Here is a 16,418-nt window from a genome sequence, read left to right on the forward strand (position 1 = left end):
CCAGTGGGGTCATTGATAAGGGTGGCCATGGTGAGAAAGCCATGGAGGCGGACAATAAGGCGGACTAAGACAATTGTGAAGTGGGGTCCGCGTCCCGCGCCAGAACCGCCACCGCGGACAGACGCCCACCCAGACCCTCCCCTATAGGTCAAGGTTTTGCGGCCGGAGTCCGCACCTTTGGGGGGTACTGTCACGTTCTGACCTTTATTTCCTGTGTTTTGTATTTAGTTAGTATGGTCAGGGCGTGAGTTGGGTGGGCAGTCTATGTTTGTTTTTCTATGATTTGGGTATTTCTATGTTTCGGCCTAGTATGGTTCTCAATCAGAGGCAGGTGTCATTGGTTGTCTCTGATTGAGAATCATGCTTAGGTAGCCTGGGTTTCACTGTGTGTTTGTGGGTGATTGTTGCTGTCTCTGTCTTTGCACCAGATAGGACTGTTTTGAGTTTTCACATTTCTTGTTTTTTGTAGTCAGTTGTTCATGTGAACCTTAACGCATTAAAAAGAACCATGGACAATTACCACGCCGCGTATTGGTCCTCTGATCCGTTTCGCCTCTCCTCTTCGGAAGAAGAGGAGGAAATTCATTACAGAGGCCCGAATTCTGACTTGGAATTCCTAGTTGGATGACCGTTCAAAACATATTTTCCCAGTCAAAGCTCGTCTTTTTTCACAAGTTCCCAGTTGTCTTGAACTCACTGAAGTCTGAGATGTCCTAGTCCCGAGTTTCCAGTTGTTTTGAATGCAGCAGAAGTCATGTTGCATGGCCAATGTATGGAACCTTTTATGTCAATGTTTATCCTTTTACGCTTGTAAAAGAGACCCTTAAACCCAGACTTGGACCACATACCCACTCCACTGAATAGCAGGAAGGGGATAGACACTGATTCCTTCCAACCCAATCATTGTTGAATTTGCGATTTACAACTTGTTGTGTAATGTTTATGTCCAATGGACTGTGAGAACCGATACGTTTGATCTATAATTTATCTTCATATGACAACTACTGCATTGAAAAAGATTTGCCAGTAGATTGTCGACTTGATTCATGACGATGACTACTTGTCTAGCTTGCTAGCTAATATTTTGAAGGTATGATGTTGACATGATCAGTCCCATCAAAGCTTCGGTAGATATAACGTGATTTGCCATTTTATCTGTGGCCAATGACCTTGAGCCTTCTTGGATGGGCACATCTAAGGTAAATCTATGGCAGCACCCAAGGGGCTTGAATTTCCGAGTTCTCCCAGTAGATTGTGCAGTGACGTAGTGTCCCCCATGAGTGACAGAACACTGAGCCAATCATGGCACAACTTGAGAACATGACCAACCCTTATGCTTCGTATTTTCTTCTGGCTGCCCCACCACCACAGAAAACACTGAGCTAGCCTGAAACACCTGCATTTGGAGCTGCCTTACTCAAGAAAGCAAAAAAGAGACCATGTTTGTATGCGGCTTTAATAACTCAATTATATATATTTCTTTACATTGTTTGCAAACTGATATGTGACACGTATTAATGCCAAAATAACATACAAAACAGGCAAAAGTCCCACCTGCCCAGAATGATGGGTCGCCACTGGTTACAACAATGGCATAATCCTTTGGTTGAAATTCCACCCTCAAAACGAAGTAATTCCAAAGGGTTGACTACTTTTTTTCAAATCCAGTTTAATTTCCAAGTAGATTCCACGTCACAATAAATTGACAAATTACATTGAAACAATGTTGATTCAACCAGCTTGTGCCCAGTTGGAGGCCTACTGCAGTTTCAATGCTGATTCATGATTCCAGTTTGCCAAATCACTTCTAAAATCAATTAACATTGATGTGTTGGTGTGAGAAAAAAAGTTGTCTTCTCTCCAATGTCGGTCTAAGCTCTACAGAACACCACAGTTTGCAGATTAGTTTTCAAATATCCTATAAGCCAAATTATAATTAAATATGTGTTTAATACATTGGCCAAATTCAAATGGCAACAGTCTAAAGGATTCATCCAAATAATTCACACTTCATAATTTATTAATTTATGATCCTGGAATCAATTTATGCTTTCTGGACATGATGGGTAGCCTAATGTCATTCAAAACTAGGCTACTTTTGTCAGTTGACCTATGAGAAAACGCAATCAAACATCCCACAATGACATGAATTGTTGCTTTTATGCTGGGTGACGTTGGCGACACACTGTTACATACTGTCCCGAGGTATATCCCAGGACTTCCCTAGAAAATGGTTGCGCCATGATTGAACACCACACACCATGTTAAAAACAAAGGTTTATTTGTTTATGATTGTTGTTCCAAAGATAGGAAAACCAGAATCCGCGAGGCAATGCCCGCGAAATGCCCCGGAGCCCGGACACTGGACATTCTTTCCTGCCTGCCCTCCCTTCCCAAGTAGCTTAACCCTTTGGCCTCCTCCCATTCCCCTGCTCCATATCATAGGCCCTACCATTTCCACACGGTGCCTCGAACATACTGTACATCTTCCTTGCAGATGGGCTCGGCTGTAGGTCTATCTATTCACAGCACCAGCGAGCTATTGTACACTTCTTGAGAGATAGATCCTTGTGACTGGTTGTGGGCAGAACGCAGCGCAGCCGGAGGCAGCTACTCCAAATAGTTTTGCGTCGCTCTGTCTGCAGTGCACATCCAGCAGTGAACCTCAAAACTTCAAAATGGGGTTTTAGCTGTTTCTGTATCGACTTCGGACCTATTCGAGAATTATTTTAGCCGCTTGCCGGAGAAGGGCAGAGAGGGGATAGAGTGTGTAATGAACGACACGGATAAAGAGCATGAAGGATGCAGAGGGAGAAGGGAAACAAGAAAATCCGAGAAAGATCAGGTTTGGTTCATCTATTATAAACACGTGTGAGTTACTCAACTATCACTCAATTCCACTGTGTCATTTTGGGTAGTGCATGCCAAAATCGTGCGCGTAAATGGTACAGTAGGCTACTCACCAAGTGATTCCGTGTTAAATGTTTAACTGAAAGCAGCGGTATAGTGTTACTTCTATAATATAATAAAACGTGTATCCCGAAAGATTACATTTCTTATCTTTGAAATGTATTATACTTCATTAAAGCTGTTAGATGCAGTTTATCATAGCGCACTGCCCTTTTTACTGGCAACAATTTTAGTACTCATCACTGCATTCATTTTAGTAGAAGCTCTTATCCAGAGCAATTCGGGTTACGTGTCTTGCTCAAGGACATAGACAGATTTATCATCTACGGGATTCAAACCAGCAACCTTTCGGGTACTGGCCCAACACGCTGAACCGCTAGGCTACTTACCGCCCATACCTGAGACCAGCATTTCCTACCAGAATGTTGTTGTTTGGCCCTCTTTGATTTCGCATAAAAAAGTCCCACTGCACCTAACATCAAACTTTAGACACGAGTTACCACTTAGGAATGGCTAACTCTGGAAATTCCTTTGGTTTCTACTGAGTTAGGTAAATAAGGTTTTAGTTTTCTTGCACCTTATTTGTGGAACAATCTTCAAAATGTTCTTAAATTTGATGACCTGGTGCCTCTGGGGCAACTGATAGAAAGCTGATTGAGGACCTTATTACTGATAAATGTGTTTGTTTTATGACCATGTTTTTCTTTATGCTTGAATCTTCTGTTTATATTTTGATGTGTGTATTTTCAGTAATTCATGTAATTCAGGGCTGTTTGTGAAAGAGACCTTGATCCCAGTATGACTCCCTGATCAAATAAACAAAATAAACAAAAACATTTAGGGTTAAAATTGCAGTACCCTACTGTGGCAGCTTGACCCAAGTGGGTTTACGCAGGTATATGGAACAAGTGGATGGTCGTCAATTGTCAAAAACAACAGACTAGTTGGAAGAGTGATATGTATGTATGATATGTATGTATGACAGCTATGTGGTCCCATGGTGTTTATGCTTGCGTGCTGTTGTTTGTACAGATAAACGTGGTACCTTCAGGCGTTTGTAAATTGCTCCCAAGGATGAACCAGACTTGTGGAGGTCTACAATTATTTTTCTGAGGTCTTGGCTGATTTCTTTTGATTTTCCCATGACGTGAAGGTAGGCCTTGAAATACATCCACAGGTACAATTCACTTCCAATTCACTCAAATGATGTCCATTAGCCTATCAGAAGCTTTTAAAGCCATGACATCATTTTCTGGAATTTTCCAAGCTGTTTAAAGGCACAGTCAACTTACTGTATGTAAACTTCTGACCCACTGGAATTGTGATACAGTGAATTATAAGTGAAATAATCTGTCTGTAAACAATTGTTGGAAAAATGACTTGTGTCATGCACAAAGTAGATGTCCTAACCGACTTGCCAAAACTATAGTTTGTTAACAAGAAATTTGTGGAGTGGTTGAAAAACATGTTTTAATGACTCCAACCTATGTGCATGTAAACTTCCGACTTCAACTGTATGTTTACTGTGAAATATAATGACTACATTGGTTTAATCACCAAAACATAACATAATAATATCTTTGCAATTTTGTTATTTTAACAACCAGTTAATCCAATAGCAAAAAATATGAAATACATGTTTAAAAATTGCACTTTTAATGTAATCTACAGCACTGTAAATTACAGAACCTTACACTGTTTTCACATTATCCAATAAATACACTTTCACCAACCATAAAAGTGTTCTAAACATCAAATGTCCATCATTTCCTTTTCATGTGTGATTAAAAGTGTGATCATTGAAGGAATCTTTCACCATGTAATCAATTGAAAGACATTTAAGAAACATAATGTTTAGCAGACACAAGTTTGCATCAAGCCTGTCCTAAGCATTTGGCCATAGGTTCTCATTGAAATCGCAGGGAATATAACTGTTTATGCACCTGGGGGACAAAATCATCATAGTAGTACATTTGAGTGTATATTTCGTGTATATGATTTTTTTTTTTTCAGACAGATTTTAATTATGAAGTTCTCAAAATCAATATTAGGCAAACTAGTTTACATGTAAAATCAATAGGTTTACAAAAGGTTTAGGTGATAATCAATTAAAAGCAGTTGGATTAAGTAAGAGAGAAGACTCATATCAAAAGTAATGTGAGCATTGCATTGTGAAAGGACCATATTTTATTTGAACATTTATTGCAATGTGAAACATGTATTTCTAGATGAAACTGTTTAAATTGGGTTCAAAAGTGACCGTATGATTTTGTGTGTTAATCTGCTTAGAGTTTTTAAACACATTTTTTTCTAAGAGTTGTGAAAATGAACTTGTGAAAATTGCACCAAAGCGATAAAAAAATATAACAAAGGGAAGCAGAGCCGAGAGCTGCCCAGTGACACGAGCCTATCAGACGAGCTAAATAACTTCTATACTCGCTTCGAGGCAAGTAACACTGATACATGCATGAGAGCATCAGTTGTTTCGGATGACTGTGTGATCACGCTCTCTGCAGCCGATGTGAGTAAGACCTTTAAACATGTCAACATTCACAAGGCCGCAGGGCCAGACGGATTATCAGGACATGTACTCCGAGCATGCACTGACCAATTGGCAAGTGTCTTCACTGACATTTTCAACCTCTCCCTGTCTGTGTCTATAATACTAACATGTTTCAAGCAGACCACCGTAGTCCCTGTGCCCAAGAACACTAAGGTAATCTGCCTAAATGACTGCCGACCCATACCACTCACGTCTGTAGCCATGAAATGCTTTGCAAGGCTGGTCATGGCTCACATCAGCGCCAACTTTAGATTATTCTTAACAGCTTCTACAACCAAGCCATAAGACTCCTGAACAGCTAATCAAATGGCTACCCAGCTCATGTACAGAGTGTACATCCAGTTTAGCATAAAATTCAACATCTGTAGCTTGTTAGGTAACAGTGACTAACAGTTACCCAATGTCTTTCCCTCGCAGAGTTGGATCTCCAAGATCATCAAGAAGAGAGTGTGCACCACATTCATAGAAGACTGCCTTAGGTACAGCCTCTCTCTGGGTCGCCGTGTGTCTGTGGCCTGTGTTTTTGATTTTGTGAATTGTCTGTTCACTGTAATGACTGGCTGTGTGTGTGTGTGTGTGTGTGTATATGTGTGTGTATTCATGTGTGTGTCTTTGTCTCTCTCTGCACGTGTCAGTAATGGGGCGCTGTGCCAGTGCGGGGGTGAGCGTGAAACGCACGGCTCCATCGCTACAGGAGACTTCTTTGGGGCAGCCATCGTCAGCCAGTGGGACAGCTCTCAGCACTCCTCAGAGTACCCCACCGACGCCTTCGGAGAGTTGGAGTTCGCAGAGGCTGGCAGGAGACACAGCCATGTGGGTAACACACACTCAACTGTGTGCATACACTCATGCACGGGCATGCTAAGAAATACACATGCTAAGACATACAGTACTAGTCAAAAGTTTGGACACACCTACTCATTCCAGAGTTTTTCTTTATTTCTACTATTTTCTCCATTGTAGAATAATAGTGAAGATATCAAAACTATGAAATAACACATATGGAATCATGTAGTAACCAAATAAGTGTTAAACAAATGAAAATATATATACTATTTGAGATTCTTCAAAGTAACCACCCTTACCTTGATAAAAACGTCTTTGCATACTCTGGGCATTCTTTCAACCAGCTTCTTGATGTAGTCACCTGGAATGCATTTCAATTAACAGGTGTGCCTTGTTAAAAGTTAATTTGTGAAATGTATTTCCTTCTTATTGCGTTTGAGCCAATCATTTGTGCTGTGAAAAGGTAAGGGTGGTAAACAGAATATAGCCGTATTTGGTAAAAGTCGAAGTCCATATTATGGCAAGAACAGCTCAAATAAAACCCATCAAGCGCTATGATGAAACTGGCTCTCATGAGGACCGCCACAGGAAAGGAAGACCCAGAGTTACCTCTGCTGCAGAGGATAAGTTCATTAGAGTTACCAGCCTCAGAAATTGTGCTTTGCTACTGACACGGTCAGTGATTTATCTAGAATTTAAGGCACACTTAACCAGCATGGCTACCACAACATTCTACAGAGATATGCCATCCTATCTGGTTTGCGTTTAGTGGGACTATCATTTGTTTTTTAACAGAACCATGACCCAAAAACACACCTCCAGTCCAAGAAGGAGAGTGATGAAGTGCTGCATCAGATGACCTGGCCTCCATAATCACCCAACCTCAACCCAATTGAGATGGTTTGGGATGAGTCTGACTGCATAGTGAAGGAAAAGCAGCCAACAAGTGCTCAGCATATGTGGGAACTCCTTCAAAACTGTTGGAAAAGCATTCCTCATGAAGCTGGTTGAGAGAGTGCCAAGAGTGTGCAAAGCTGTCATAAAGGCAAAGGGTGGCTACTTTGAAGAATCTCAAATCTATTTAGATTTGTTCAACACTTGTTTGGTTACTACATGATTCCATATGTGTTATTTCATAGTTTTGATTTCTTCACTATTATTCTACAATGTAGAAAATAGTCAAAATAAAGAAAACACTTGAATGAGTAGGTGTGTCCAAATGTTTGACTGGTACTGTACATGGGATTGGTCTCTGTCCCTTGTTGAGGTCCTGATAGAGGACAGTGTATGTTTGCTCAGTTTGTCCAGCGCTCAATCAATCAGCCCAGGGTATTACTAAAGTATAAATTACACTAGGACACACACACTGCTCTGTCAGTTGCGGGAGGGTGGGTGATTAATGAATTAGATAGCTGGCTTACTGCCCGTCATCTCATAACAATTAAGTGACTCAGCTATGATGTGTATGTGGACACATTCTCGTCAAACATCTAATTCCAATATCATGGAGTTGGTCCCCTCTTTGTTGCTATAACAGCCTCCACTCTTCTGGGAAGGCTTTCCACTAGATGTTGGAACATTGGTGCGGGGACTTGCTTCTATTTAGCTACAAGAGCCCTAGTGAGGTCGGGCACTGATGTTGGGCGATTAGGCCAGGCTCTCAGTCGGCTTTCCAATTCATCCCAAAGGTGTTCGATGGGGTTGAGGTCAGAGCTCCATGAAGGCCAGTCAAGTTCTTCCACACCAATCTCGACAAACCATTTCTACATGGACCCCGCTTTGTGCATGGGTACATTGTCATGCTGAAACAGGAAAGGACCTTCCCCAAACTGTTGCCACAAAGTTGGAAGCACAGAATCGTCTAGAATGTTATTGTATGATGTTGTGTTAAAATGTCCCTTCACTGGAACTAAGGGGCCTAGCCCGAACCACGAAAAAGCCCCAGACCATTATCCCCCCCCCCCAACCTTTACAGTTGGCATAATGCATTGGGGCAGGTAGCGTTCTCCTGGCATTCGCCAAAACCAGATTTGTCCGTCAGACTTCCAGATGTTGAAGCGTGATTCATCACTCCAGAGAACGCTTTTCCACCCCTCCAGAGTCCAATGGCGGCGAGCTTTACACCACTCCAGCCGACGCTTGGCATTGTGCATAGAGATCATAGGCTTGTCTGCGGCTGCTCGGCCATGGAAACCCATTTCATTAAGCTCCCAACAAACAGTTCTTGTGCTGACGTTCCTTCCAGAGGCAATTTGGAACTCGGTAGTGAGTGATGCAACCGAGGACAGACTATTTTTATGTGCTTCAGCACTCAGTGGTCCCGTTCTGTGAGCTTGTGTGACCTACCACTTCACGGCTGAGCCGTTGTTGTTCCTAGACATCTCTTTGCCACTGGTGAACTACACCATAGGCAGAATAACCAATTAGCAATTACTTTATGTAGCCGCACCAATTCACCACAGCTTCTTGATAATCATCCCTGTATTGCGATACTCATTGTCCTTCCTCCTCCACCTCATCCATTCTTCTCTCTTCCTATTGGTCAGTTCCTGCGCCTGTCGTGCGACACCACCCCTCAGATGGTATACACCCTGATGACAGCCCACTGGGGGGTACCCTCCCCCAACCTGGTGGTTTCTGTGGTGGGGGGTGAGGGGTGCGAGAAAGTCAAGACCTGGGTCAGGGAGGTGCTGAGACAGGGGCTGGTCAGGGCAGCACAGAGCACAGGTGAGACACACATAGACACGGTACCCTGCACCTTAGAGACCGCAGTCCTGTGAACATAGTCATTGAACACCAATCACTTTAATGTTTACATATTGTTTTACCCACTTTCTATGTATATACTGTGTTCTAGTTATTACTCACCCTATATACAGTAACTAGTGCTATACACTAGATAAAAGTCAAAATTAAGAAAAATCCTGGAATGAGTAGGTGTGTCCAAACTTTTGACTGGTGCGGTATATAAAAAAATGACAAAATAACCGAGGAGGATGGTCCTCTCCTTCCTCCTCTGATATATGTATGTATATACTGTATATATATATATATATATATATATTTCCGGACTCTGACATTGCTTGCTTTGATACTGTATTACCGTTTGGATTATGAGTGTATTGTTTTGTATTGCTAGGTATTACTGCACTGAAACACAAGCATTTCGCTGCACTTGCGATAACATCTGCAAATCTGTATACATGACAAATAAACTTTGATTGATTTGACACACACACACACCCAGGTGTCCTGGGTTTGAGGTTGGTCCGTTCGGAATAGGGCAAAGGTGAGAATAACGCCCACTCCGTTTAATCTATTTGTTTAATATATCATGAATTCATATATGTTATCCCATTAAGATGAACCACGGAACTGATGATTTTCTGGCAGAAATACTGTACCTAGCCCCAAGATTCACTGAGGACAAAGAGCATGGTTGTTTTATAGATATGTATATACGATCCTATGACATCAATACATGAGGTATTTACTTTCATAACGTATTGTAGGGACAGAGCGGATCAGGTGGAATTAAAAGTAAGTCCGTTCTACCAATTAGAGTTGCATTGCTGTTATAAATTTACCCTCCTTCTCTTCCTCCCCCTCTTCCTTCTCATTATCTTCCTCCTCTGGCTGTATGGGTTAAAAGTTTACAGGACACATGACCATCTAGGCCTGACAGTTGTTGATTAAAGCAAGGCAAGGCAATAAGCAGGTTGTCCATAGAGCATACAATTAGCAGACACAGCAATGGTAAGAGGCCAACCAGTAGAACAGGATATACTTTGAGTAAGTGTAAATAAGTGCATGTAGTTCAGCATTCAAATTAAGTATTTTAAACAAATCCTTCCTGGGCCTCATTCCAAAAAAATATAATTTATTTGACGTCATCTTTCACTGCCAGTTACATGTTTTCACGGTGCCCTTGACTCATAACCAACAAGCTTATGTTCCTTATCTGTCTATTGTCCATTGTCCATCCTGGTTGCTCATTCGGTAAGAGTGTGGTGTTTGCTATTCCAAGGTTGTGGGGGTTCAATTCCTGCAGGGGTCACAGTTATGCAATCACTGTACTACAAGTCGCTTTGAATAGTGACATCTGCTAAGTGGCATATTATAATTGTGTCATAAACATTTCTCTCATGCTCTGTCTCACGCCCTCACTTCCCTTTCTTCCCATATCTCTCGCTCCCTATTTTTTATTTTTCTCACTCACTCACTCCCTCCTTCCCTCTCTTCCTTCTCCTCTACCTCCCCCCTCTCTCCCAGGGGCGTGGATAGTGACGGGGGGGCTGAGGGAGGGAGTGAGTCATTGTGTTGGGGAAGCAGTGAGGGATCATGCGGCGGCGGCCTCCTCCCTGTCCCAGAAGAAAGTCATCGCTGTGGGCGTGGCCCCCTGGGGGTTGGTGCACAACAGACAGCAGCTCATCAACGCACAGGTACATTTACACACACACACACACACACACACACACACACACACACACACACACACACACACACACACACACACACACACACACACACACACACACACACACACACACACACACACAATGTTCAATGTATACAGTATTAAGCATGCACGTGACACAGACATAGAAACACACACACACAGGAATGCATAGGAACACGCTACTGTACACCGGCACTATATACAATTATAGAATTTTGTTCACTTTCATCTCTCCCCTCTTTGCTTCTCACTCACTTTCCTAATTTATTTATGTCCCCTTCCTTCTCCTTTTTATCCCTTCTCTCTTTCACTCTATTTCTTTCTCTATTTCAATAAGATGTCCTTTTAGGTTGAGAAACCCAAAACCACAGGAAATCAAATGAATAACAATGAGGTATTTTTATTACATGGGATGGGAATCACAATGTCTTCTTCTCTCTCTCTCTTACTACGTCTCTCTCCCTGTTTCTCTCCCTCTCTCTCTCTACCCTCCTTTCTCTACCCTGATCTCTCTCCCCTCTTCCTTTACCCCTTCTCTCCTCCTCTGATCCCATTCTCTACCCATAATTTCTCTCGCCCACCCCCCTCTCTCTCACACGTTCTCTAACCCTCCCCCCAGGGTAGTTTTCCAGCACGATATTATGTCCAGAACACATCCCGTGACTCGTGCTGCCTGGATAATAACTACCAGGCCTTCCTGCTGGTGGATGATGGGAGTGTAGGCCGGCGGGGAGGGGAGATGGTCTTCAGGGCCAAGATGGAGGACTACATCTCCCACCAACGCACAGGCATCTGGGGTGAGACACAGCCCAGCTAGCACATAACGTTCTGAGAACCATCTGTTTCTAAGAGCTTGGTGAGAGTGTAGTTGTTCTATGATCATTTTGCATTCAACCTTCCTACAACTTTCTGGGAATAATGCAGGATAGTTGCTTGGCATTGGAACATTCTCAGCACATTTAAGGAACTTGACAAAAAAACGTTATTTTCATTCAAATATTTCATTGCTTCTAAAAGCTCAAACATGATTACATTTCATTTCAATTCTAGGAACGTTCTCCAACTGGTTTGACATTGTGAAAGTTCTCGAATAGTTCAAAGAATGTTAAGAAACAATGTTCTTCTGTGGAAATTTCAGTACTTCAGCATAAAGTTTCCTACAGGTTTTCTCATGGTTTAGATTAAGACATGTTCTCAAATTGTTACGATAACGTTTAGAAAAAAGGTTTTCTGTGGAAATTGCAGAACTTCCACAGAACATTCCACACAAGTTCCTATGTGGTTAGATTTAATGTCATGTTTTTACTATATTCTGGGAACATTTGAAAAAATTGTGTAACTGAAACAATGTTTTCAGAACGTTCAGAGAATGTAAGGTTCTTGGCAATATTCTGGGAATGTATATATTTTATTATTGTACACATTAACATCAATAATATCTCAATTCCGTTCTCAGAACACGAAGAAAACTTTTCAGAAAAACCACAACACTTTTGCAACTTTCAGAGAACGTTCTGATAATGTTATTTAAAAACATATACATTCTATTCTCAGCGTCAACAATACTCTCTATATCCTCTATCTTGTTAAATGAGTTCAGGTGTGTTGTTAGCATCACCTGATCTTAATGAGTGTGTGTTTCCTTTGAAATGGGGTCTGTTTGAACAGACTAAAATGAACAGCTTTATATGCGTAAAAAAAACATAGCATGCTAGCTCCATCCTAGTGCCGCACGGGTCTAATTCCATGACTAGAAAACAAAATATCACAGGGTTGAATTTCACTGATGCTCTATCACAATAAAAAAAAATGTGTTTGAACGATAATGCCTACGGAAATATACTGTATGCCAAGTATGCTTGATAAATAGGGGAAATCAGCACACGCGCAATAATGGCATTATAATGAATATACATGTCAATATGACAACAGTCAAAAATAATCAATTATCAGTTGGAGCAAGCCCATGTCACATAAACAACGAAAGCTGGTGATTGCGTTGCTGATTTGTTTTTTTTACTTGTGATGTAGGGCCGGCTCTCTCACTTGTAACATTTTGTGCTGATAATCGGTCTGTAGCATTGTCACCAGCTTGTTCTATCCAAACAGTGTTTTCCTTTCATTTGGTGGTGGTGCAAGCACCTGCTCAGTGCCCACCATTCTGCCATTATTTTGCGGTCAGGCCTCGGAGCTGTAGGTTCAAGCTGAGGCTCAGAATCAGAAGAATAGTCATCAGAGATGTCATCATGATTCATTTTTTCACCCACCATCTTGAGTCATTTTCATTCAGATTTTGTAGCAACGCTGACGCAGCATGTGCATCCGTTCATCTTGGCCTTCTTACCATTGCAAATGATGCACGTTCTCACTGTGTACTCCAAGTAGGCCAGAGGAGACTATAAAACTGTTTGGATTCGGTGGATATGTAGTGGGTAGGCTACATATCATTTTGAGATTGTAATAGAATGAATCAATACAATAGAATGGCCCTACCCTACATAATAATGTGTCTTTCGTTTCCCCTCACTCATCAATTCAATTCAATTTGCTTTATTGTCATGACGTAACAATGTACATATTGCCAAAGCTTACTTTGGATACTTACAATATGAAAATAATAAGAATCAAAATTGTCGACGGGACATCAGTAACAACAATAATCAAGGGTCAAAATAACCAACACATTGTAAATAAGAATTTGTTCTTAAACGGACTTGCCTAGTTAAATGAAGGTTAAAAAATATATATATTCTTCTATGAGTAGTAAATCATGAAATATTCACACATTGACATTCATATGATGGACATTCACAATGAGATCAATAACATTCACAATCTGATCACGTTTACATGCACACTAATAATTAGATATTATTAAACGGAGTATGGCATTAGTCCTGTAAACTCCTTACTCTGCTCATCTAATTCCGCGCACGGTCATAATCAAAGTAAGCTTAAACTGATACGTCTGGTCCTCTGAGCAATCTTTAGAATTATTGGGGATATGGAAACGCCTCACTTAGAGTCATACTGGTGTATTTGATTTGTGCATGCTAGCCACGAGCAGCTCAAATTGAATTATTTTGCACGAGTGAAGGGAGTTCGGAAATATTGAAAGTATGCATCTTCGAAATAGTTTTTACATACAAACTTTATATGTTCGAACTCAGAATCAAATATGCTTCACAAAAATAACATGGTTGCTGTGGTAGAACATTTATTTTGAATGCAGATGTTTTGCATTTTTTCAAAGTCCCGTCAAGTTGCCAGATTTCAGACGTGTCCGAGTAAACAGGATTATAGGGGAAATCGTTCTTCTTGAAAGGCGTAAACGTCAACTCAAACTATTATTAATCTGACTACTCACAATAATCATATTATTGTGTGTATGTAACCTTACTGAATATTGCAAAAGACTTGACAATAATTTGATACATTCACAGTCTTCCATGATGCTTGTGGAAATATATATTCTTATAAATATTCTTATAAGTAGTAAATCATGAAACATTGATGGACATTCACTATGACATCTGATCAATGACTCATGACTTAAAAACGTGATTTAATGGACTTCTCCCATTTGTCCTACACCCCTTTCCCTGTACCTGTTTTCCAGGCAGTGGCAGTATAGATGTCCCTGTATTGTGTATGCTCATCTCAGGGGACGCTGCCATGCTGGAGGTAAGCTATGGCAACATCACTATCATCACTATGACTTGCTTTACTTTTCATGACATCACTAGGCCTATAGTACATTACTGTGCATGACCAGAACATTCTCATTAACCCCTCTTTCTCTCTCTCCTTCCATTTTGAATGTCCCTTTCCCTCTTATCTCTCCTTCTTTCACTTTCTCTCACTCTCTTCTGCTTTTCTCCCTCCCTTCCTCCCTCAGAGGGTGGATCTCTCTCTGAAGAAGGCTACTCCCTGGCTGGTGTTGAATGGTTCTGGTCCAGCGGCGGACCTTATCTGTGAGCTGCTGGATGCACTGGCAGCCGGGCCCATGAGCCCCCCCTCTCCCCAGCCAGAGGCTGAGGGGAGCAAGAGCCCCAGTGCGGAGCTGCGCGACAGGGCCCGTGAGAGGGTCCGGAGGCACTTCACTGCCGAGGCAGACCTGGAGAAGCTGGTGGACAGGGTGAGTGGGGGCAGGGTGGGCTGGGATGTGTGTGTGTGTGTGTGTGTGGACGGGTGTGTGTGGGGGGAGCTGTGTGTCAGGGAGATCCTTCAAGATTGACTTCGAAATTGGAGCTATAGCTATGCACTGAGGACATCAGGAAATCCCTTCAAAACCAGCCAGTAGGGGCAACAGTGAGCACTATTACCATCAAGTAGTCTTGAGTTTTGATTTAGGGCATTGTGGCCAGGGATAGCAGATGTGCATAATCCGGGGATAGTAGATGGAAATATTCCCATGACTGTGGATCAGAAGGTTGTGTGTTTGATCCCAGTGGTGGGCACTGTTTCTGTTTTAACCCAATCCCAAACCTTAACCCTTACCATTTCCATTCGGAATGAGTGTCTAAACTTAACCATTAACTTAGAAATTTTACTTCTGGAGAAATGGAATGATACAGAGCAGTAGGAGCAAACCAGGGTGTCGAAAAACACTTGGATAATTCTGCAGTGCGACTGTGAGAGCTTGCTTGTGTGTGTCTGGCCGATGTGAAATGGCCAGCTAGTTAGCGATGCGCTAGTAGCGTTCAATTGGTGATGTCACCCGCTCTGAGGCATAGAAGTAGTTTCCGTTGACTTTTGTGGAGTGAAAAGTAACATTGCTTCTTGGGTGGCAATTGGTGATGAGTTCAGAGGGTCCTGGGTTCAAGCCTGGTTTGGATAAATGAGAGGGACGGAAGTACTGCTACGTGTGTGTCTGTGAGAGAGAGTGCAAGCAAGTTTATGTAAGTGAGCACATAACCTCACTCCTTTTCTTTCTTCTTTACCCTTCTCTCTCTATACCTCCCTCCTCTCTCTCACCAGGCTCTGAGTATCTACCAGAACAGAGATCTGATCACAGTGTTCCATGGGGAGCAGGAGAGTTCTGATGATTTTGACACAGTGCTACTGAAGGCTCTCGTCAGAGGTAGAAGTGTGTGTGTGTGTGTATGCGCGTGCGTGCATGTATTCTTCCGTCTGCATGTCTATTTGTGTCTGTGCGCGTGTGTGTATGGTGTGTGTGTGTGTTTGCTATCTGTTGACAGATACAGTGGGGAGAACAAGTATTTGATACACTGCCGAATTTGCAGGTTTTCCTACTTACAAAGCATGTAGAGGTCTGTCATTTTTTATCATTGGTACACTTCAACTGTGAGAGACAGAATCTAAAACAAAAATCCAGAAAATCACATTGTATGATTTTTAAGTAATTAATTTGCATTTTATTGAATGACATAAGTATTTGGTCACCTACCAACCAGTAACAATTCCAGCTCTCACAGACCTGTTAGTTTTTTTTTAAGAACCCTCCTGTTCTCCACTCATTACCTGTATTAACTGCACCTGTTTGAACTCGTTACATTACATTACATTTAAGTCATTTAGCAGACGCTCTTATCCAGAGCGACTTACAAATTGGTGCATTCACCTTATGACATCCAGTGGAACAGCCACTTTACACTTTACACTTTATACGTTACCTGTATAAAAGACACCTGTCTACACACTCAATCAAACAGACTCCAACCTCTCCACAATGGCCAA

General features: G+C 41.8%; 1 protein-coding gene across 3 annotated transcripts in view; it reads left to right on the top strand.

Annotated features, from left to right (window-relative positions):
- The first annotated feature begins 2,376 nt into the window (after nucleotides 1–2,376).
- The window catches only part of trpm4a (transient receptor potential cation channel, subfamily M, member 4a), a 42,123-nt gene continuing 28,081 nt past the window's right edge, over nucleotides 2,377–16,418 (top strand). The window contains exons 1-9 of one of the 3 annotated variants that reach the window (XM_052518378.1): nucleotides 2,377–2,845; nucleotides 5,891–5,952; nucleotides 6,109–6,286; nucleotides 8,806–8,986; nucleotides 10,532–10,701; nucleotides 11,338–11,515; nucleotides 14,338–14,402; nucleotides 14,617–14,856; nucleotides 15,699–15,801. In XM_052518378.1, coding sequence (XP_052374338.1) covers nucleotides 2,774–2,845; nucleotides 5,891–5,952; nucleotides 6,109–6,286; nucleotides 8,806–8,986; nucleotides 10,532–10,701; nucleotides 11,338–11,515; nucleotides 14,338–14,402; nucleotides 14,617–14,856; nucleotides 15,699–15,801 — 1,249 coding nt within the window. In that variant the 5' untranslated portion in view covers nucleotides 2,377–2,773. Of the gene's footprint in view, nucleotides 2,872–5,890; nucleotides 5,953–6,108; nucleotides 6,287–8,805; nucleotides 8,987–10,531; nucleotides 10,702–11,337; nucleotides 11,516–13,610; nucleotides 13,667–14,337; nucleotides 14,403–14,616; nucleotides 14,857–15,698; nucleotides 15,802–16,418 lie in introns of those variants that run through there. The other 2 variants (XM_052518379.1, XM_052518380.1) reach the window with 2 other exon arrangements.

This window comes from Oncorhynchus keta, chromosome 5 (genome assembly GCF_023373465.1).
Source record: "Oncorhynchus keta strain PuntledgeMale-10-30-2019 chromosome 5, Oket_V2, whole genome shotgun sequence".
Classification (NCBI taxonomy): domain Eukaryota; kingdom Metazoa; phylum Chordata; class Actinopteri; order Salmoniformes; family Salmonidae; genus Oncorhynchus; species Oncorhynchus keta.